General features: G+C 42.8%; 1 protein-coding gene across 2 annotated transcripts in view; it reads left to right on the top strand.

Annotated features, from left to right (window-relative positions):
- UBE4B (ubiquitination factor E4B) overlaps positions 1–24,336 on the top strand; it is a 122,214-nt gene that overhangs the window by 44,652 nt on the left and 53,226 nt on the right. Inside the window, exons 3-8 of one of the 2 annotated variants that reach the window (XM_047869272.1) lie at positions 11,622–11,757; positions 17,730–17,817; positions 19,049–19,193; positions 20,811–21,036; positions 21,482–21,892; positions 22,708–22,857. In XM_047869272.1, the coding sequence (XP_047725228.1) occupies positions 11,622–11,757; positions 17,730–17,817; positions 19,049–19,193; positions 20,811–21,036; positions 21,482–21,892; positions 22,708–22,857 (1,156 nt within the window). The remainder of the gene's footprint in view (positions 1–11,621; positions 11,758–17,729; positions 17,818–19,048; positions 19,194–20,810; positions 21,037–21,481; positions 21,893–22,707; positions 22,858–24,336) is intronic. The other variant, XM_047869271.1, reaches the window with a different exon arrangement.

The raw sequence follows: 24,336 nt of genomic DNA, 5'->3' as shown, positions 1-24,336 counted from the left end.
TCCTGAACATTTCGGCCGTGACCTCTGTTGCTGGAAGGCTCAGCCCCTAAAATCCGTGTGGCTTTTTCATTCACTTCTTCGGATGTTTATACAAGGGTGACTTTTATTGGCCTTACTGTCTGAAGGTGCCACCTCTATCTGACATGGATAACTTTTTTTCTGAGCTTTTGTCACCAGCTGACGTAGCACACACGTGACTTGCTTATCCTGTTCTCTGCTTCACCTACTATAGCGTAAGCCCCACAGGCCAGGGACTTGTATCCATTTTACTGACTGCTGTATCCCAGTGCCTTTAACAGTACCGGCCACGTTCAGTCTGTTACTTGGTGGAATTAATAAGTGGCTCACAAGAGAAAATGACCCAAATGACACAGGCACATATAACTTAAGAGAAAATCTCAAGAGGGTGTGATAGTGTTATGTTGGCCTAGAAGATGATGGCCTGTGCTTGTTTTCTGTGGTCCTTGATGGTAGACGGAGGGCCAGCGGGTAGATGTATTGTCCACTGAATATGAAGGAGAGACTTCTGTTCCAGAATGGAGACGTGCTTTCTGACAGACACAGATACGGGTAGACCACTGCCCGTGGAGAGGAGGCCTCGCCCAGGAGTGACGTGGTAGTCCTGTGGCCCCCCTTCTCAGTGGGGATGCTTTGTGCTGCAGGGAACTAGAACAAGGGCCGGGGAGCTCCAGCGAGTCTTCCAAGTTGCTCTCCCATCTGTGGTCCCGGCTTCTCGCAACGCTGCCTGCTTCTGTATGAAGTTCCTCGGGCCGCCGTGACAAAGTATCGCAGACTGGATGGCTTGAAACCACAGAGTTTTATTCTGTCACAACTCCAGAGGGAAGAAGTCGAAGTCAAGGTGTTGGCGGGGCAGTGCTTCCTTGGAAGACCCTGATGAAGAACCTTGCCTCTTCTAGTTTCTGTTGGTTGCCGGCCACCCTTGGTGTTTCTTGGCCTGAGGCAGCACCACCGCCATGTCCTCTGTCTTTTCACGGCCTTGCCTCTGTGTGTATGTATCTGTGTTCACGTTGCCCTCTTCTTGTGAGGACACCAGTTACTGGATTAAGGGACCATTCTGATCCAATGTGACCTCGTCTTAACTTGAATACATCTGCAAAGACCCTGCTTCCCAGTGGAAATACCATTTATGGATTTTTTTTCTTTAATCACCATCCCCTCTTCTCTTTTTTTTTTTTTTTTTTTTTTTAAATTTTTTAGTGTTTGTTTATTTCTGAAAGAGAGCTCCAGCAGGGGAGAGGCAGAAGAGAGAGGGGGCCAGAGGATCCAAAGTGGGCTCTGCGTCTGCAGAGGAGAGCCCGATGTGGGGCTCAGACTCACAGACTATGAGATCATGACTCAACCAACTGGGCCACCCCAGGCGCCCCTCTCCTCCCTTTAGAACATAAGGTTAGAGCAGGGACCTCACCACTGCTGTTCATTCCCTTGTCCCCAGAACCATGCTGGCACATAGTAGGCACTCTGTTAGTGCCACTAGTTAAGTGAATACGTGAAAGAAAAAATAGTTTCTTGGGAATGTTAGACGCAAAATAAGACTTGAGCTTGATTGATTGATTAAATTGATGTTTTTAAAAAGTAATCTCTACGTCCAACGTGGGGCTCGAACTCACAACCCCGAGATCAAGCGTCGCATGCCGCACCGACATAGCCAGCCAGGTACCCCTTGAGTTCTATTTAGAGAACATTTACTAACATAAGTCTTTCACTGTGACCCACTTTAGTCTGTCTCTTTGCTTTTCCTGGCACTCGGAGCAGAGTTTAAAAAGCCCATAAGCCAATTTTTTTCTAAGATTTTGCCAAAAAGCTTACTACAGAATATTCTGGACCTACACGATAGATAACGTATGTGAGACATAGTAATGCCTTGAACCCCTGACGGAGTCTCTGGCTCTCCACCCCTCTCCCCCACACCAGCAGGTCACTGCTGTTCAGAATTTTGCATTTATCAGGCTCAGACTTTTTTTTTCTTTCTCTCTCTCTCCCTCTCTCTCTCTCTCTTTTACCGCACTGTTAATATGACATTGCTTTTGCCTGTCTTAAAACTTTGTGCGTGTGGGTAATATTTTTCCTACAGCTAATTGTTCCTTTTTTACAGCTGTCATTGATTCTGTTGCGTTTACGTGTCCGTTCACTGATGTTTATTTAGGGCTTCCTGTGGGTCAGACCCGGCAGCAAGTCGTGGGAACGTGAAGATGAGCGAGGTCCAATTTCTTTCCTGGAAGAACTTACCATCCGGGCGGGGAGAAGGTGTTCTTTCATTTCCTTTGAAAAACCTGTGCTCGTTAAGTTCCTGGGAGGACAAACTGGTTTTCTTAGTTCCTTCCCCCATCTTTAGATTGCTTTGCCCAGCCTTCAGGAACTCTTAACCCTCCTGGAGGATTTTTATTTTACAGTCCTGTTTTGAAATCATACTTATCTTCCTTCTGTTCCCTCTGATGTCTACCTCTCAGACATCTTGAATATATCCAACTGAAGCCTCACCCTTCCTGGCTGTCGTGACCTCTCTGAAGACGTGGTCATTCTTGCACAAGAGTCCCCAGTGAGTCCTTTATCAGCTGGTTTTATCTTGACAGGATTATTAAGTCTGGCGGACCAAGTTCTCCGGGTGCCTTTTCTACCCTCCGGAGCTGGCGTTCTTAAAAGACTGTTGTCGTTCCATGAGTTCTGGCAAACCGGTGAAGCCTTTGATCAGCCTCTCCAAGCGTAGTTTTAAACGTATATCATAAAATGGAGGATTACAAAGGAAACCAATTATACAGAAATACGGTTATCACAATGTTTTTAAAGATTGTGACATAGTAATTTATGTGCTTCCATGATAATGCTTTAAATAAAAGATCTAGCAGCTAATCAAACAGCTACTGTAATTTCGGCCCCCTGATTTCCGTCTCCATCTGTGGAAAAGAACCTCTGCTCTGGGAGCAGAAATGAACAACAGGGCCTGTGTGCAGGGAGCGAGAAACCAGATGATGTGTTTGGCCTCTGGGCTAGTTCCAGGGTTTGGATCAGAAAGAAACACAGAAGCCCTTTCCTCTGTCTGACTGCTAGTCTTTAACATACTGAAAACTAGTTTAACCTAAATCCTTCTTATGTTTGAAGATGGTCTTGGCCCTGTTTCCATCGATGCCTTCGAACACTTGCATGATGCCTTCCATTTGCTAGGCACTGTGGTGGGAGTTATGGATGCAGGCAGAGATGGGCAAGTCTCACTCAGCAGCAGTGTCCGAGGACCCCGTGTCTGGCAGGAGGGGATGTCCTCGTGTGGAGCTCTCCACGCTGGTGCGGTCACAGGTAGTCTCTGCCTCCCGCTGCCACCTCTGTGGTGTCAGGTTTTTTTTGGAGAATTTCACACAAGTGTTGATCTGACTGTGAAAATTCTGCCTTAAACAAACAAACAAACAAACAAACAGGATTGGGGTGCCTGGCTGACTCAGTCGGTAGAGCATTCAACTTTTGATCTCAGGGTCATGAGTTCAAAGCCCCACGTTGGGTGTGGAGCCTACTTAAATAACCACCCCCCCCCCCAAAAAAAAAACACCCCAGGATTATTACTTTTGAAAATAGGGAACATCCTTCCATATCCCATTACAGTTGTTATTCCAAACCCTCCAAATTTGCCTGACATGTTTTATTATCTGTTTTACATTTTGGTTTGTATCGGTTGTTATCATCTATCCACTGAGTGCTGTAGGTTCATGCAGCCTTTATTTAATACCTTTGCATTTAAATCCTGTCGTGTGTTTGTTAGGTTCTGTTCTGGGTCACGTCGCGTATAGTCTAGTAAGAGAAGACAAACTGTGTTTAAAAACCATAAAATCTGCCAGGTGGTGAGAATTCTTGTGGAGAAAAGAGAGAATTATGTTGGGAGTCAGTATTGGCGAGGGAGGAAGGCATTGCTGTTTTAAGGTAGAGACGACTGAGGCCTCATTAAGAAGATGACGTTTCAACAGAAGCCTGAATGAAGCTGGGGAGCAAACCAAGTGGTTATCTGTTGGGTGTTCTTTCCTGACAGAAGGAACAGCAGATGCCGAGGTCCTGGGGCAAAAATGGACTTGGTGATGATTGATGCAGAGTGGTCGTCTTCAATTTCCCTTCAATTTCCTTCTCCGGTTTTGATACAGAACTTTGTTATTTAATAGTGGTACCTTTGTAGAAATTTCAACAAAATCAGTCATGCTTTTATAATAAATTGTCTTTGGCTAAGAATGCTGTTAGCAGTGACAAAATTATAACCCTTCGTCCTATTGTTGATTGCTAATCCAGTATTTAAATCTTTTATTTCTTCTTCAGAAAGAAGCCCTATTGTTTCCACTTGGTCTATGGCTTCGTCTCCCCGCACTTGGGGGAGAGAGAGGGCTGGAGGGTGATTCAGAAGCAAGCTGGAGGCCCAGCTCAGGCACAAGTCCCAAGGCCAGAGGGCTGTAGTGAGACCCCTCACATCTGCGGGGCTTGGGAGGCTCTTGGTGGTGTTGAAATCTTTTTTGCTGTAGTTGTGCCTGGTGTACCCTATACCAGCACAGTCATTTCGTCTCATTGGGGTGACTTTTCGGCTACCCAAGGGGGTCATGTTTTGCATGTATTTTGGCCACCAAAAGGGGAGGATGTTCTGTATGTGTTTTTATTATAATGGGCTGCATTGTATGACATTATTGCTAGGATCATGATATTTATTTTGTGAATCTGGAGGAAGTCTGACGTCTTCTTAGCTCTGGGAATCAGCTTCCTGTTTCGACCTGGGCTTGATCCCTTTTTTCTCCTCCTCTGTCTCCATTCAGGTCAACCTGGTCCTTGAGCTTCTGTTGCCTCTGACTCCAACCAAACTCCCCGCTAGCACTCTGCCCACCTAGTGGGACGTGAACATCACAAAATTGCTGCTTCCACTGCTTAGTTCGTGCTCTCAAGTCTAGGGAAGGCACAGAAGTAAATGGTGTGTGAGAGTGGTTTCCAGAAAATGCAGTTCCTATCCCTTGAGCGACTTGATGGCTCAGTAGGCGAGATCAGACATGTCACCTGCTCAGAAGTCCTCCTTGTCTCCATGTTTGCACCTGAATGCAGTCCAGGAACTTTCAGGGTCCTCTGTGATGAGCCCCCCCCACCCCCGCCACCCTTCATTTAACTTCATATCCTGTTTTCAGAGCAACTCTGCTCCTGCTCCAGTAACCATCACACTCACTCCAGACACTTCAAACCCTTAGAAATTGTGCTACACGTGCCATTCTTAATTTTGTGTGCATTTATCTTGTTTTGCTAACTAGATTGCAAACTCTGAATAAAGCTATCTTACATTTCTCTTCTCTGTTGAGCTCATAGTAGGTCTGCATCCAGGAAGTAACTCTTTTTTTGATTTGGGAATATGCTAGCGGTTTTTCTCGCCATCTGTCTCCAGGCTCCCGATTGGAGTGTAAGGGCGTGCATTTAGGAAATACTAATGTTTTAATTAAAACAACAACAAAAAGAAATACTAATATTTTGACACACAGCCTTCTAAGACGGGATCATGAAGAAACAGAAAATCTAAATAGCCTGATTACTAGTAAGGAGACTTGAGTCTGTAATCAAAAACCTCCCAACAAACAAAAGTCCAGGACCAGACACAGCTTCACTAGTGAACTCAAGGAATTAATACCAACCCTTCTCTAACTCTATCCCCTGCCCCGCCGCCGCAAAAAAAAGAAGAGGAAGAGGGACGGATACTTCCAGACAATTCTGTGGGGCTAGCCATTACCCTGGTGCCCAAACAAATCAGGAAAGGACACCACGAGAAAAGAAAATTATAGGCCAGTATCTGTGATGAATATAGGTGCGGAAATCCTCAACAAGATATTAGCTAACCAAAATCAGTAGTACGCTAAAGGATCATACGTATACTGTGATCAAGTGGGATTTATTTCTGGGATCTAGGGAGGGTTCAACATCTGCATGCCAACCAGTGCGATACACCACGTTAGCAAAACGAAGGATAAAAATCGTATGAGCTTGCGGAATAAGCGTTTGACAACATTCAACATCCATTTATGATAAAAACTCTCAACAAAGTGCGTATAGAGGGAATGTGCCTCAGTGTAATAAAGGCATGTTTGACCGGTCCACAGCTAAGGTTACACTCAAGGGTGAAAACCCAAAAAGTTTCCCTCTAAGATTACGAACAAAAGAAGTTTGCTCATTCCTGCCACTTTTATTCAACCCAATTTTGGAAGTCCTAACCAGGCAATTAGGCAAAAAAACAAAAACCACACATCAGGATTGGAAAGGAAGTAGAACTGTCACTATTTGCAGGCGACTTGATACTATGTGTACAAAACGCTGAAGACTCCACCCAAATACTGTTAAAACTTGATAATGAATTCAGTAAAGTTGTCAGATAAAAAAAATCAATATACAAAAATCTCTTGTGTTTCCATACGCTTGTAGTGGACTATTGGAAATAGAAATAAAATAATCCCATTTACGATTGCATCAAAAAGAACAAAATATCGAGGAATAAATTTAACCAAGGAGGTGGAAGATGTATGCACTGAAAACTACAAGGTGATGATGGAAGAATTTTAAAAAGACACGGATAAATGGAAAGATCTTCTGTGCTCATGGATTGAAAGAATTAATATTGATAAAATGTCCATACCAAGCTAAAGCAATCTGTAGATTCAATGCAATCCCTATGAAAATTCCAGTGGCATTTTCACAGAAATAGAATAATCCTAAAATTTATACAGAACCACAGAAGACCCCAAATAGCCAAAACAGTCCTGAGAAAGAGGAACAAGGCTGAAGGTGTCACACTGCCTGATTTCAAGCTGTTACAAAGCTATAGTAATCAAAATTGCATGATCTGGCATAAAAACATTCACATAGGTTAATGGAAAAGAATAGAGAGCCCAGAAACTGACCACCCATATATGGTCAATTAATTTATGACAAAGGAGCCATGAATGTACATTGGGGGCAGTCTCTTCAGCAAATGGACGGCCATATGTGACAGAATGAAGCCGGACTGTCTTACACCACACAAAAAGTAGCCGAAAATGGGTAAAGACTTGAATGTAAGACTGGAAACCATGAAACTCCTAGCAGAAAACATAGGCTCATGGTAAGTACCTTGACATCAGTCTTGGCGCTGGTTTTTGGCTCTGACTCCAAAAGCAAAGGTAACAAAAGCAAAAATAAACAAGTAGGACCATATCAAAGTAAAAAGGTTCCGTGAAGCAAAGGAAACCATCAACACTGAAAAGGCAGCTTATAGAATGGGAGAAAAAATGTGGAAATCGTGTATCTGATAAGTGGCTAATATCTAAAATACACGAGGAACTAGACCTAACTGTGAGACCTGAAACCATCAAAATCTTTGGTATACTGCTATTAACCAAACTAAAGACGAATCTCCTTTGGTCTGTGACAGTTTCTCAGTGTTTCTGTGCTTTTCATTTTCTTGACAGTTTTGAAGAACATTGTATAGAATGTCTCTTAATTTGGCTTCGTCTAGTGTTTTTCTCAAGATTAGTCTGGGGTGTGGGGTTTTAGGGGGGAGAATATCACACAGGCAAAGGGCCCTGCTGCACTGCCGGTCACGTTGACCTTCACCACCGAGTTAAGCTCCAGTCTGCCAGGTCTCTCTACTGTGAGGTAACGATTCTTTTCCCTTTCCAGACTCAATTCTTCAGTAGTGAGTTCTTAAGTCCAGCCTACCCCACTCAAGCAGTGGGAGCTAAGTTTTACCTTCTGGAGTGGGGAGTATCTACATATAGATACATTATATGGGATTCTTCTGTAAGGGACATTCACCCCCTTCTCTCCAGTTACTAAGTTAATGCTTACGTACATCGGTACGAACTCATGTATATTTATTTTGTACTTTGAGTTATAATTCAAATTATTATTTATTTTTGCTTTATTATTTTACACAAATTGTTCTAGCTTTGGTCATTGGGATCTCTTTTGGGTTGACGACTCTGTTTGGCACAGTCATCCTTTTATTTATTTATTTATTTTTTTGAGCACTGTCTTGCTGGCACTATCAGATGCCCCAGGCTCATCCCATCTTTGTTTTGCACTAGCTGTAGACTCCACCGTTTCTCCAAGGAGCCGTCAAGATCTTTTGAGTCCAGATGTATGATTCTTGGCATGATCCACCCTTTTGACACTAGAATGCTCTGTCTCATAAATAAGAAGATCAAACCATTTTTCTAATTCGAGTTGTTGGTCTTCTTGTCTCGATATTTTAGATACCACTATATTTCTTTACACGTTTGAAATTTCATTTTATTTGTGTTTAGTCACAAGAACAAAATGTTTTCACTAGGAATTTAGCTGCTGACTGAATATATGAGTCGGTTTTATGGAGTAGAAAATGTTCATTATAAGTCGTATTGAGAGGGTGAGTTTGGTATTGGCCAAAGAAAGTACTAGTGTACTTTGTATTTTCCATGAATGTTAACCTTTTAGCTTAGCTCATTGTCAAGATCTATGTTAAATAAGCCTTAGAATTTTGATAAGTAGTGGAAGGAATGATTCTTTTTATAACACTAATACCTTTTTAAGTTTTGCTTTTATAATTTTATTTATTTTAATGTTTATTTTTGAGAGAGAGACAGAGCACGAGTGGGGGAGGGGCAAAGAGAGAGAGGGCTCCAGACTCTGAGCTGTCAGCACAGAGCCTGACACAGGGCTCGAACCCACAATCCTTGAAATCATGACCTGAGCCAAAATCGAACACTTAACCGACTGAGGCACCCAGGCGCCCCAGCTTTTATAATTTTAGGATGCAGAAACATATAGCTTTGATTTTAAAATAGCTGTGATCAAAGAATTGTTCAGCAGTTTGGGGTAGAGGAAATAGCAGCATTTTCCTTGGAGTCAAGAGACATGTGTTTTAATCTTGCCTCTGTTTCTGACTTGCTAAAGGAAGTTCTTAGACTTCACAGGTCTCCGTATTCTCATCTGTAAAAGAAGATGGCTAAGATTGTAAAGTCACTCCCCACCACCCACACACCTTTTTAACAGTTTTATTGGGGCTTTAAGGTACCTTCTGGCAATTCTGTGCTTCTTTTTATACTATAATTTCGCAAGCCCCTTTGTGTGTGTGTGTGTGTGTGTAAAATACTGGACTAGACCTAGTGTTACAGCTTAAATAGGCACTTGGTCTGGCTTATACCTGAAAGGAAATAGCATTCAGGAAATACTACCGTTCTGGGAGGCAAATCTTAGAGAAATAAAATCCTCCTTATTTCCTTTAAAATTATGGCCTTCCCACACAGAATGGATAATTTACCTTTAACAAGCTCTTATTAGTAACAAAAGTTTGGATAGCTGCCATCTTGAAAGTTTGTAGTTCATATTTTATTAAGCAGGCAAGGCTGACTTACACACCCTCATTTTTTGAAGAATTGTTTTTAAATTTTTAAATCTCGTCAAAGAGAACCGGAGATTATATCTGTTTTAATTCTTCAATACCTGCCCTTACGGAGATGAAGAAGCGGGGTTCTCCATTCCTTGAAATTTGGCTTCCTGACAGCGATTTCCCAAGTTAGGAATGGTAGAGAGTGAGGACCGAGGACCACAGAAGCCTGTGTGTGTGGTTTGGAAACAAAGCGATATTTTGTGTTGTTGCTCGATTTGGCTTTAGCCAAATCAATAGTTGATTTGTATGGATTCAAAGACACCATACATTTTTTTAAGTTTAAGACCACAACGAGGTCACCCAAATTCTGGAGGGTGTGGACAGACCAAGGATACGTAGTAAATTCGGGGGAGAACTGCCCCACTGGACCCAGGATGTGAAGAGCCTGTGGAGAGGGTTCAGGAAAAGAATTCAGATAATATACTTTTTTTTTTTTTTTTAATTTTTTTTTTTCAACGTTAATTTATTTTTGGGACAGAGAGAGACAGAGCATGAACGAGGGAGGGGCAGAGAGAGAGGGAGACACAGAATCGGAAACAGGCTCCAGGCTCTGAGCCATCAGCCCAGAGCCTGACGCGGGGCTCGAACTCCCGGACCGCGAGATCGTGACCTGGCTGAAGTCGGACGCTTAACCGACTGCGCCACCCAGGCGCCCCTCAGATAATATACTTTGACGTTTTATAAAAATATCGCAACCACAGTATCCTGGACTCTATGGTGAGCTCTGGCACTGTGTTACCGTACGGTTAATGTACACGTAGCATAGCAGAGTGTGCTATGTTATAAACACAGTGTTTTTGAACAACTTAGTTTAATTTTAAGACTGGTTTTATAAGGTAGAAATTTTAAAGCTGCTTAACTGATATCCCATAAAAGTTGCTGAACTTTATTATTGATTAGTTTTATTTTAAAATGTCAGACCTTTCCTTGTGATATGTGTCATGATTCTAGCTATCAGGAATGGATGGATGTTTTGTGATCTTCAGTAAATAGTTACTGAGAACTCACTTTGGGTTACATTCTTGAATGTTTAAGAAAACATTCTTAAAGTTTTACTGTCTTCCCTGAGCTTAGTTCAAATTCTTGCCACATCAGATGTTTTCTGTATTTTCCTTGAGTCTACTTAGGAATAGTCAGGATTCAGTGTCTTTTCTCTTTCATGAGTCCCGAGGAAGCTTTAAGAAACAGACACGTTAAAACCTGTGAAGAATGGATGAACGTTTAGTGATCTTCTTCAATGAGAGAGACACATAGGAGTGGCAGGTTTACTCTCCTGGAGTGCTGGGAGGGTTAAAGGTTATCCACTTGGTAGTTATTTTAGCTACAAATGGCAACTCAAGTTTTTTTGTTTGTTTTTTTGTTTTTTTTAACGTGAGTCTGATTTTCCTTGAAGCAACATAGGTATATATTTTTTAAAGTACTTGCAAATGCCTGGGTAAAACTTTTTTGTGGAAAGATATTTGTAGAGTTAAAGTATTTTTTAAAATTCTATGGGATAAACATGGTTTCAAAGACACGGATGAGAAATAATCAGCCCCGTACGCAGGGCTGTGGTTCACTGTACTGTAGGTTCCATGAAAGCAAAGCAAGGTCAATGTCCGGGTTTTTATTTTCCCCATCATCAGATGAGATGTTCAGTCAGTGAATGATCTGTATTTAAGGACATTGGTTATTGATGGCTCTGTTTGCATGTTGTCAACATTTTATTGTGCAGATCGTAAGCATACAGCAAAGTTGAAAGACTTGGAACGAACACCTATATACCTGCCATCTAGCTCCTACCGTTAACATTGTGGTGTATTTGCTTTATCACACATCTGTCCATCTGTATATCTCTATAGCCATTTATTAATTTATCTTATTTCTGGCACGTTTCAAGGATTTTTCTCTGGACAATCACGGTAGCTAATTTGTATTCAGGGACCATATTTGAACTGGCGAAAGAAAAAGCGATGAGGAGTCCATTTTAGTTACCAGATGTAGCTCTGTCGCTGACCTCAGGCGACGTATATGGATGCACTCTGATTTCTTGCTGATGTTTCCATGACTTTAACGTTACACTGTTAGCATGATCTCCCGATAGAGAATCCTCATTTGCTGACTGTTTTGGTGGTGTGGATGCCGATTGTGTATGACTACTGTTGCCATTACAAGTGGCTTTCATGTTACTTCACAGGAAACTTAAATTTCTCGTGTCTTTTCTGGTTAGGAGTAGCTCATCGAAGCCAGAGCAGTGAAGGAGTCAGTTCTCTCAGCAGCTCGCCCTCCAATAGCCTTGAAACCCAATCTCAGTCTCTCTCACGTTCCCAGAGCATGGATATCGATGGTGTCTCTTGTGAAAAAAGGTAAAGTAAGCCAGTTGTCCGATAAGCTGTGGGATGTATGGAAAGGGAAAGATTCGGTCACTTCAGTCTCTAGTCCACCCAGAGATTTACACCAGTCCTTATTAGCAAATTAGTGTGAGATCTGTGAGGCTTATAGGTCTTTGTATTGTTCTGAAATGTTCTTTATAAGTTGTTTAGCTTTTTGTATTGAAATGTCTTTTGTGAAATAATGGTGTAAGTGGTAAAAAAGTTTTTTGAAAAATGTTTTCTAATGTCCTTACTTTGTGTATACCATGTTGGCGAGCATATGTCCGTCCCTAAGAATTTCTTCCAAGTTTTACTGATCAGTGAAATGTAAACGTTGGGAAGGGAAGGGTACACACGGGGAAGCCAGATGCCTTAGGAGCTCCATAAGGGTCAGGATGTCCAGAGCAGAGTGTTTCGGTGCTGTAAGGGTGCCGTGAATGCTAATAGAGTGGCTGAGGTATCAGTTCCTTTATTCCTTGGGCAGAATAAAGAACCCCCTGCGCCAGGACCCGTCTCCTCTGCCCTGAAGCAGCTCCCACGGTTTGTGTCAGTGGACCAGACAAATCGTATTTTCTGGGTGTGTTACGAAGTGAAAAAGGTTGAGAGGCCCCGGAGCAGAGCTTCAGCAAGTTGATGGGTTGGGGTGAGGAGGCCGATCAGAGAGCGCCTCACCTTAGATAAGAATTCCAAAAGGACGACACTCTCAGGGAAAAGATGCAGTAGAAGCAAATCAGTCCCACAGAGTAAAAACAATGGTGTCCTTACCACCTTTGCTCTGAGTAGTTACATTTTTTAAAAATCAAGTCAACTGTGTAATTTCATGGCCAGTGGGGGACTTCATACGGGTTTAGTACCTAGATTTACACTATTGGTACAGTCTGACGAGCCTCGAGCTGAGAACTAGCAGTGGACCCAGGCCTATACTGCTTCTAAGGCATCTTACGGAAGCAGATGTAAATCATGTCTTCAGAGAAGTTCCTTAGACAAATTTCCAAGAAGTATGAACTCATGGTCAAAACTCAGAGAACACACCCGATGAAAGCCACCGTGAGTAACATATGGCAGTACCAGTACCAGTAGAATTATTCACCTATATATTTTTGGTTTTTGGAATTACCAGATGGACAATACAAAATACATATGTTTAAATAAATTACAAAGGGAACTGAAAACATGAAAAGGGGAGAGCAGCTATAAAGACAACAAAGCACGTTTGAAAAAGAACCAAGTAGAATTTCTAGAAATGGAAAGATAATCCAAATTGAAAACGTGATGTGAGAGTTCAAACAGTTGGTAGGACATAGCTAACGAGAGAGTTAACCAACCGAATGGTAGAGCTGAAGAAATTATACAGTGTGTGTCTCAAAGAGAAAGAGATAGAAATATGCAGGATATTTAGAGACATGACGAGCACAGATCCAACCAGTATCTAATAGACATTTCAAAAGGTGAGAACAGAGAGACTTAGAGCGATTCCCCACACCCCGCTTTATTCCATGTGTTTTCCTCTACTGGTTTGGAAGCCATTATCCAAAAGATAAATGGCTAAGAATTTTTCTAGAGTTGATAAATGATATGAATCCTCAGATTCAAAAAGCCCAGCAGCTCGCCTGCTGATGAAACAAAGAGAAATTCATACATATCTGGACATTTTATGGTAAAATTTCAGAACATCAAAGACAAAAGACCTTCAGTGCAGCCAGAGAGAAAAAAGAGATCGTCTACCAAAGAATGATAGTTAGATGTCTGAATGATGCAAGTCAGATGGTGGGATAATAGTGTCAAACGCTGAAGGTAAATTAACTGTCCACTGGGAATTGTGAAGCCTTGTGCACCAGCCTCTGAGAAGCACAGGTGAGATAAAGGTATTTATAGATTCAGAAAACAAACACACGCAGACATCCTGGTAGTCTGCCACTTCTGAAGACCCCAGCTGTTAACAGATGTAGTTGACGAAGAAGGAAAGTGATCTCAGGACTAATGTCTGAGATGCACGAAGGAAGGGTGAGTGAATAATAAATGTGGTAAATCTAAACAGACAGGGGTAGTGTAAAACCATGGTGACAGTATATACAATAATATCGAGGGAGAGAAGTGAAAAAACGAGTTAGGTACAACATGCTGGATAGCAGTAGCATGGAAGGGCAGGGGCCGGGGGAGGTCATTAGAGCAAGCACTGACGTCCCTGTGTACTTGGGAGAGGGGTGAAGATACTGGCCAACTTTTAGATTTTGAGTTAAGGGTACTTGATACAATTTCAGGGGTGGCCACTAAGAGAACAGGAATGGAGTATGTTTTCCAAAGCAGTGAAGGGAAGATATGGAATGGGGGTTGGGAGCCTGGGGGGATGGAAGCACAAATTTTAAAAGAAAGACAAATGGCACAAAATGAGACGGTTAAAAGAAATGAAGACTAGCTCAGTAATCACAGTGAAAGGCTTAGATCCGGGTTAAAAATGAAACAGAACCCAGCTTTATCTTGGTTTACAGAAGACATACCTGAAGCAGTAGGTTAGAACTTTGAACGTTTTGTTGGAAGTGAAAGAAAAGGGAAAGATATCCCATGCACATACTAAACAAGAGAAGATTGGGGTAAACAATAGATTAGTCTTCAAGGCACAAAATACTACTAGACATAAGCACTGCGTATTGTTTAACAGTAGGATGTAACAGTTTCCAAAGTATACACACATACTTGTGTGACAACAACAATAAGGCAAGTAACGGTAGAACTAGAAGAAAGTGGCACATATTCATAACGGGAGATTTTGACACATCCCTTTGGTGCACGGACAGATCAAAAAGAAATGAGCGTCAGTAAGCATTTGAACAAATGAAACAACACAGCTAACAAGGTGGATCTGATCCTTTGCACTCTACAGTTGGAGAATGCGCATTCTTTCCTAATATCCAAAGACCAGAGAGTTTCAGAATGCAGGATCAAACCGATCATGTTTTCTGACTAGGACATTAGGTTAGGTAATTAATACAGGGGAAAAGATGTTAAAATCCCTCATACATTTGGAAATTTTTAAAACAGAGCATGCGTCTAACTATAGATCAAGGAAGAAATTTGGAATTACCTGGAACTGAACGCTAACAGATATGACACATTATGAGCTTCATGTTGCAGCCAAAGCGGTTCTTAGGAGAAAATATAAAGCTCTAATATAAATGAAACAAGGAAGAAGAGACTATGACTAAGTATTGAAAATAGGAACCCTTGTCTTGGAAGGCTCTTGCCCTGGATATGTGCGTGGCTAACCCCCTTCCTGTTTGTACTCACGTGGCATTTCTCAGTGAGGCTCACCCCATTTAAAATGGAAAGTCCTGCACTCTCCGTTGCCTTTTCCCTACTCTTTTTGCTTTATTTTCTCCGTAGCATTTATCATTATATGATATGTTTTACTTACTTATTATATTTATTGTTTGTGATCTTTCACCCTCTAATGAGAAGGTAAGCTCCATAACACAGGGCTTGTATTGTCTCTTTTGTTGGTTCATTGACACACACCTAGAACAATGCCTGCATAGAAGGGGGAACCCAGTGATATTTGTTACTGAAAAAGAGAATTCCATGAAAAATTGTAAATATGCAACATGCAAGTAAATATGAAAATTTGGATAAAAATCAAATTCCTAGCAAAACATAATTCTCCCAAAATGGGCTCAAGAGGAGAGAGAAAGCCTGAATAATCAAAAACCATGAAATGAATTGAATCGGTGTTTAAAAATTTTCCAAAGAAAGTAGCTTGCCCATATAATTGTGTAGGTAAATTCTACCATTCCACTTGCACACAGATTTTTCCAGGTAATTAAAAAAAATAGGGACTGCTTAGCAACTCAGTTTACAAAGCTAACGAGACCTTAATATCACAACCAGACAAGAATAATGTAAAAGAAACAAATTACATGGCAATCATGCTCGTGAACGTATTTGCAGAAATCTTGAGATACTGACAAGTCAACTATTGCAACACATAAAGAGCAGACAGAACTTCTCTGGGGCTAGATGCCAGGATAGTGGTTACTGTGGGCTAGCGTAGTTGTGACTGGAAGGATTCGAAGGGGGCTTTTGGGATGCTGGTCACGTTCTGTTTCTTGATATGGGCCCTGATTACATTAGAATGTTTCCTTTGTGAAGCTTTATTCAGTCAAACACATATGATCATCTGTGGACAGTTCTGTGCAGATATTTCAATCATAAGTTTAGCTAAAAGTATCAGTGTAACGTAACATGAGCAACATGGATTTATCCCAGGAATGCAAGGGTGCATGCAGCATTTGAAAATCTACAAATATCATTCACCACATCATATATTAAAGAGAAAAACCATACGATCTTGGTAGTTGGAAGAGTTTGATAAAACTCAACGTCATTTCATGATAAGAATCTTTGCAAACAGCAAACAGAAAGGTGCACCCTAAGTGGACAATACGGCAGAGACAGAGTTGAGCAAATATTTCACATGCTCCCCTGCGTTTCCAGTTTCCCGTGCAGTTAGATTGGGGCCAAGTACCTCGTTTTGTCCAGTAGACCGTGCGTGGACGTGACATGTGTCACTTTTAGGTGAAGGCAGTTGAGCCGATACTCCTCCTCCATCGCTCTCTTCTCTCGCTCCAGTGACCTTGGAGGCTGTGTATTGCAGATGGCATAGATTAAAGATGGAGTAAGGATGCTTCACTCTCACCAGACTTTGCGTAAGCAAGAAATAACCCTTATGGTGTTAAGCCTCTAAGATTTCCAAGTGTTTGTGTGACCACAGCATAGCCTACCTTATTCTGACTGATAGAAAGGACATCTCTCAAGAAACTACAGCAACTCTCATACTCAGGGGTGAGAAATTAGAAGCACTCTCTTTAAAATCAGGGATAAGAACAAAGATGGCTGCTATTTCTACGTCTGGTCCACGTGGGGATCCTACCTAGTGCAGAAAAACAAGTAAGGATTGGAGTGGAAGAAATAAAACCGTTCTTATTTGGAGATGAGATTATTTTCTACCTAGTAAGCCCTATGTGTAAGTGTACAAGTTGCTCCTAAGAGGTCTGTATCAGTTATATTACTAGGTACTAGCAACAAGAGATTAGACAAGTTAATTTTTAAAAAGGTACCATGCACAGTTTCAGTAAAAGATACATGGTACCTAGGTATAAGTTTAGAAAAGAAGTGAAAGACTTATGGAGCAAATTATAATAGTTTATTGAAAGACTTTAAAGAAGGCCTAAATAGTTGCAGAAAGATACGTTGTCCATGAATAGACGCAGCATAGTGATGTCGTTTCTCCCCAGTTGGATCTCACAAGTCAATGAAATTCTAGTCAAGATGCCAACAGGACTTTTAAGGAGTCTGTGAAGCTGATGCTTAAGGATGTGTGAAGAGTAAAAGGCCAAGAATGGCCAAGACTCTCTTGAAGTAGGATAGTGAGGTGCAGGCTTTGACCTAGCAGATACCGAGATTTACTGTGAAGTTTTAGTAAGATAGGATGGGGTTTTTTTGGGGGGAGGAGGGGGAGACAAATTATCAAATAGAAATAGACACATACATACATTGCAGTTGGACCTGTGAGAGGTGATTTCATATTAGTGTTGCAAGGACGGTCATTTCAATAAATGGTGCCGGGAAAATTTTTATTTAATGTGAGGGGAAAAAGGTGTTTGTACTTAACCAGGTTTTTGTAGTAAGGCTCTGATTGTATCTATAGAAAATACGCTCTAATTTGTTTTTGGAAGTGAGCCTAAGGAAATGACCACTTAGGAGCACTGCTCCCACCAAATATAGGAGACAGAGTGTTTCTATCCTAATATATGAAGTGCTCTTAAAAGTTAATCAGAAAAAAGATGAACCTTTCTTATTTTGCTTTCCTGACTGATTTTGATCGATACTTGAGAACTGTCCCTCAGCCAGCAGCTATGACACAGGGTAGATTTATAAAAGGTAAAAGCCTTATTTGTCTTTTGTACTTAAAGCATGTCCCAGGTGGATGTGGATTCAGGAATCGAAAATATGGAGGTTGATGAAAACGATCGGAGAGAAAAAAGGAGCGTCAGCGATAAGGTTGGTAAGAGATGAAACCCTCGCTTCTGGTTTTGGTACAGGTAATATAAAGAAACACCCCTTCCTTTCTTATGTCTATGGAGTCTGTTAGAGCAGGCCACCCCAACTCAGCACATCCTCTCTTTTCTTCTTCTGAGGAGAAACGCACAGCCTAGATTGCCCTAATGGAAGGGTAGCTCACTTTTTTTAGTCTGGTCAAATCCCTCCATTCCTTTGTGTTTCAGATCCATAGTTTTATCAGTAAATGTAGTTTGTGATGAGAATGCATTTAGAGGTAGTTTGGACTTTTTCTGTTGATCTTTTTTGCTTAAGCAAGTAGGTCATCACATTTTTGGTAGCATTCTGAGGAAAATGGTTGTGAAATCCAATAGCACTTAGAAGCCGAGGTCTTTATATTTTGTTATCATCTGAGCTTAGTTCCCTATGTTTAGCAAAAGAGATGTTTTCTTGGGGCGCCTGGGTGGCTCAGTCGGTTGGGCATCCAACTTTGGCTCGGGTCACGATCTCATGGTTCATGAGTTTGAGCCCCGTGTCGGGCTCGGTGCTGACAGCTCAGAGCCTGGAGCCTGCTTCCGATTCTGTGTCTCCCTCTCTCTCTGCCCCTCTCCTGCTCGCTCGCTCTCTCTCTCTCTCTCTCTCTCTCAAAAATAAATAAATAAAATGTTTAAAGAAAGTGTTTTCTTTGGGGGGTGTCATGGTGAAGAACTGGTAGAGATAATTGCATCTCTTTCTGTGCAGCAAATTATGAGTGTTGAGCAACCCGTTTTGGTGATTCTGTTGGACTGTGGCCTTTTACTGGCATGACGCTTTGTTTTGCAGAGTTCTTTTGTGCTTATGGAGCTCTTTTATATATATATGATATTTTATCTGTGATGGAGACTAGTGGGTAACATTAAATTCTGGAGAATTTTTTGGATGAAAACGGGTTATGTGTGTAGAATGTTTACCTGGTCCTTTGGAGCTCAGAAAAGGAAAGAGATAAGATGTAGGTATATCCTTTATTCATTTACTCCCTTGGTGATTACCGGTAATTCTGCTCTTTTGTCCCCCCACGCCCACCCCCACAGCTTCTATTGTAAACTCGTGAAATCGCCATGTCACAACTTTGCAGTCATAGTAACCAGCTTCTTGTTCCCCAAGTCAGTCGGCGCACAGTTGCATGCATTTCTAAAATCCCCTCATTCATAAATGAATTTCTTGAAATTAACCCCCCAATCTTCTTCCCCACAAGGAGCCTCCATCGGGTTCTGAAGTGTCCGAAGAACAGGCCTTACAGCTGGTCTGTAAGATCTTTCGTGTCTCCTGGAAGGACCGGGACAGAGACGTCATCTTCCTTTCTTCTCTTTCTGCACAATTTAAGCAGAACCCAAAAGAAGGTAGGAATCTAGCTCAGCTGCTAAGAGAAAATAAGAATGTAAGATCCTTGGCCTTGGCCATTACCCACATTCACTTTCTCTTGCTTTGGGGTTGTAGTTTTGACCATCAGAGGTGCTGTTGTTTGGCCACTTTCCACTGATCTTCCTGATACATTGGTTTTGTCCTTTGATGATCTCTCTAGAAGAAAACTGTATAAATATGCTAATGGTCTCCATTGTTTCCGAATTGAAGTTATTAATGTCTCTAATGAAGTGGGAGCATACTGGGTGGTCTCCAGGGATCCCGAGAGCTGCTCTGTATGACCTCTACCTGCTTTAAGTGCCTACCAACTCCTGTGTAGACAGTGGAGTACATTAACTTGATTGAATTGCTTCAGAAGATAGAACATATTGATATTTTGCTGTTTCCAGGATTCTATTTTAAGAGGCTACCCTAAACCACACTCGTATAACAAATTAATAAAGCTTTTAGCAAGACACCAGCATTAAAGGGCACTGTCACTCTTCTTTACAGCAGTCATTTGGAATGCAGAAGAGAGAGGGGTGGTGTGGTAGTGCGCCTTTGCCTGTCACTAGAATATAACCTCCCCGGTGGCAGGGATTTTTGTCTGTTTTGCTCACTGATATAGTGCTACTGCCTTCTACAGAAGGCTCTTAATAATTCCTCAGTAGATCTACTTTAAACGAAGTGCACAGAAGATCATCTTTCCCTTTTCTGTGCTGCCCATTTTCCATGGCAAGAAAAGTCCCCTGTGTTCCTGGCAGACACGTAGTTTACTTCTGATTTTACTGGGATCTTCTTATTAACTGGTCATAGACACGCTTAGCACCTGCATGTTTCTATCCCTGCCACTTGTTATTCTTACTGGAAACCTTAAGATTCTTAAATCTGTCTTGTGCATATATGAGTGATAATTTTTAGTCACCAAATCAGACAAGATTTACGTCAGTTACAACTTTTATCTATTTAGTGATATATAAAATGTATCTAAAGACTTACAGTAAGGCATTGGGGAGCTGCAAAGAATTAAGGAGAAAGTTAGAAAATAGAATTTTCTCCAGAAAGCCAGATGGTGACTAAATGTTAAACCCTTCATAAAATATTTTGAACCTCACATTTGATAGTTTTACTGTACATAAAACATACGTAGGTGAAGAAATACGAACCCAGCTTTGTTTCCGGTATATGATAAATAGACACCTGTATTTGGGAGTGGCTTCTTTTTACAGTTAAATGTATGTCAGCAGCGATTCTCATTGGCTACACTCCAGTTTTCTTTCTTTTTTTAAATAAGTTTTGTATTTTGGAATAATTTTAAATTTACGGGAAAGTTTTAGACACCGTGCAGGGAGTTCCTGTATATCCTTCACCTAGGTTTCCCCTAACGTTAACATCTTATGTAACCACAATGTATTTGTCAGGACTAAGATCTTACTATTACTTCCACTCCAGACTTCATTTGGATTTCACCGGGTTTTCTACTAATGTCCTTGTACTGCTCCAGAATCCAATCCGGTTGCCACGCTGAACCTCTGGTTTAATATGGGTTACTCAAGGACTGCCTATGTATATGAGGAACCATGTGTAACCTCTTCTTTCTTCTGCCTTTCCAACAGTGTTCTCCGATTTTAAGGACTTGATTGGCCAGATTTTAATGGAAGTGCTAATGATGTCTACCCAGACTAGAGATGAAAATCCATTTGCCAGTCTGACGGCCACATCGCAGCCAATTGCGGCGGCTCGGTCCCCGGACAGAAATCTCCTGCTAACTACCGGCTCCAACCCAGGAGCGAGCCCCATGTTCTGCGGTGTGGGCTCCTTCGGTGCCAGCTCGTTGTCTAGGTCAGTGTGGTCCCTTTCGCACATCTCATTGGTAGTAGAACAGCCACGAAGTACGTAAGAGAAGGGACTCTTCCCTCATGGGCCTTTGTCCTGCAGACTATGGCATGTGTTGTATGTGGGTGGATGCATTTAGCCATTGCAGGAGGTGTGGTCTTTTCCGCTGGTCTGTTTGGCTTCCCATGGTTAGGCTCTTGGTAAGTTTTGGAAACAAATGGCTGTATATATCGTACATTAATCCTTGGGAAGAGGGCTTTACCGTGTTGTAAATGTAGCCTCTAGATCCGTACAGCAGTTCGATTCTAATGATTTAGATGAGTCTGAAAGACGCGTACACTTGGCGTGTAATCACACTATTCTTTCAGAGCTTGAGATTTTCCTTTGCAGCTGTTTACCTCAAGTTTGTCTTCCGTTTTCTCTCCTTTCTCCTCTTTCTCAACTGCTCTAGCCTCTATGAAACGAGCCCCGCTCCCAGTACGAGTTTCTGGAGCTCGGTGCCGGTGCCGAGCCCGTCCGTTGCCTCGTCCCCTTGCCGTGCAGCCAGCCAGCCGGCTGCGCCTTCCGTTACCCTCAGTCCCCACGGGGCGGCTTCGGGGGCCGCCGCGGGGAGCCAGCCCTCCTCTCCACGGTATCGCCCCTACACGGTCGCCCACCCGTGGGGGCCTTCCGCTTCTGCCCCGCGGTCCCCAGGCATCTCCACTCTGTCCAGCTCGCCCGGCCGCCCTGCCCTCGCTAGTAGCCCTCAAGCAGTGCCTGCCAGCTCTCCCAGCCAGAGATCCTCCAGCCTGGGCCCACCTTTACTGGCCGCCTCGCCCAGTGCCGCGAGCAGACGCCCCTCATCCCTAAGGACCTCTCCTAGGTATTTATTTATTCAGCAGGAGAGCTGGGTGCGTGTTTGCAGTGCAGGGAGAGGCGATTAACTCGGTTTGAAAGAACTGGCGTGTGACACTGACCTCAGTTGCGTGTGTTTTTCCGTTTGGGGTCATTAACCCGTGCGTCTAACTAGTTCGGTAGGCTCGCGCCCGGACTCCTCGCTTCTGCCAGGCTTTGCTAACTGTAGAAAGTGTGGGTGCTCCGTTGTGTGTCCCTTTCTTCTTGCCCCTCGCTCTTCCTCCTGACCATACCAAAAAAAAAAAAAAAAGAAAAAGAAAAAGAAAAAGAAAAAGAAAAAGAAAAAGAAAAAGAAAAAAACCAACAACAAGAAGTCGCTTCACTTTCTGAAACCTAGCTCACCTGTCAGTCCTCATCACAAATGAATTCCAGAGGCTGGGGGCAGTTTGTAGGCGAGAGCTGGGGCTCGTGGGAGCCCCTCTCAGCTCTCTGTACTGTTGCCAATCATAGTTGAAGCGCAGTCAGCCCGGGGGGTGGTGGGAGCAAGTCTGGGCTGGTGCCCCTCACCCCCGATCACTGCGGCTGGGCCGGTGTTTGTGCCTTGATGCTCTGATTCGAGCCTCTCAGAAAGAAGCGGCGTCAGCATTCCGCTAACCAGTGCCCCCCGCCCCCTCGTGGACGCACCTGTGCATTTATGTGATGGGGGTGAATGGTGACCCTGCATGTCAGCAGGCAGAACTTTCAGCGTAACGTTTAATTTAAAAGGGACAGGAGTTGCAAAAGCTTCCCATCTCTTGTTTTTCCTTTGTTCCCTCATGACCTTTTTTGCTTTTGTTGTGGTAGCATGCACGACAATCCTTTCTCCTTCCTCTTCCTCGCGCTTTCTGGCGACAGTAGTGATGACGATGAAGAAGATGATGACGATGGTGATGATGGTGATGATGAAGGTGGTGGTGGTGGTGATGAGTTTTCTTGTGTCCAGTTTGGGTCCAGGTATCAGAGGAATGGAGCCTCACCCCTGCATGTGCCTAGGTGCTTAGGAACTAACTTTTGTGAGCCCTCATTAGGGGTGTGCTTTGAGTCTAGACAGGATAGGGTCAGATGAGACAGTCGGGAGAGTTAAGACTGGGAAACCTGCATGTACCGAGGTGGTAGGACCTTATCACGGGGTAAAGTGGCACATCAGGAACACCCTCATTGTTGCCCGGTAAGTTTAGAGGAAAACTTACGAGTAATCATTGGTCAGAAATACAAGCAGCAGATTAAAGATCGGTTGTCGAGTTCACCCACCCTGAGATCAGAAACGAGGGGCCCTTCGTTTACCTATCGCGAGTGTTTTTGTGAGCTGCCGGATATGAGCAACATGTATTCCGTGAGGCATGTTTTCTTACATACAGCTGCATGGATTGCTGCTACTTACGAATGGCAGAGGGGCCGGGATGGCGTTTGTGTGTGTGCGTGTCTGTTTCCCCCCGACCTTTTCCACCCCCACTCTGTCTGACGGTCAGTCTGTCGAAGAGCATGTTGGGCCACACTGTCTGTTACAACCGTGAATCTGGTTTCACTTCTAGCCTTCAACTTCACCAATCACCACCTTGGCCTCAGCGAAGCCAGAGCCTTGTTTAGACAGCCTTTGGAATGGCAGCAGAGGCTAAAACACAGTTCACGATGCTGCTGACTGTTCATTCCCCCCTGAAAACCTGAAAACCCCCCTGAAAACCCTGAAAGCACTGTTTGGGGTTCTAGGTGACTTTGGGCAAGAAAATATAATAGCACCTTCTTTCTGAACCTCTGACTCATTGTCTTACAATTTTGCTCTGAAATCGAAGTTTCCACTGGACCGACTTGGTATTTGTGCCCAGCACTGTTCAAAAATAACTCCAGGCTATAAATAGAGACAGCAGTAGGAGTTAGGTACACTTCATTAAATTTGACAGTGTTCAGAAGAATCATTAGAGAGAGTATATAAAGAGAGAAAGGAGTGTGGGTGCAGGGTTGAATATTGATTCAGGAGGGTTGATATTTGTATTGGGTTGAACATTATATTACTGTTTTCTCAAGTAAATTTCCCAAAGGTAGAAGTGTCTTTTTCATGTAGATAAAATCCTACTTCCCGATTACAGTAATGCAGCAGGCATCCTTTTTTTTTCTTTAATGTTTATTCATCCATTTTTGAGAGAGAGACAGAGACAGAGAGCACGAGCGGGGGAGGGACAGAGAGAGAGAGAGAGAGAGAGAGAGAGAGAGAGGAAGGCACAGAATCTGAAGCAGGCTCCAGGCTCTGAGCTGTCAGCACAGAGCCCGACGCGGGGCTCGAACTCACAAACCGTGAGATCATGACCTGAGCCAAAGTTGGATGTTTAACCATCTGAGCCCCCGAGCCCCCGAGCAGGCATCCTTTTTAGGAGTCAGTTTCCATACATGATAAAAGTGCTTTGTTACCTGTCTTGCTGTAAATTGTAGGAGAAATGC

This window comes from Prionailurus viverrinus, chromosome C1 (assembly GCF_022837055.1).
Source record: "Prionailurus viverrinus isolate Anna chromosome C1, UM_Priviv_1.0, whole genome shotgun sequence".
NCBI classification, from domain to species: Eukaryota; Metazoa; Chordata; class Mammalia; order Carnivora; family Felidae; genus Prionailurus; species Prionailurus viverrinus.
This window is presented reverse-complemented; position numbering and strand designations above follow the sequence as displayed.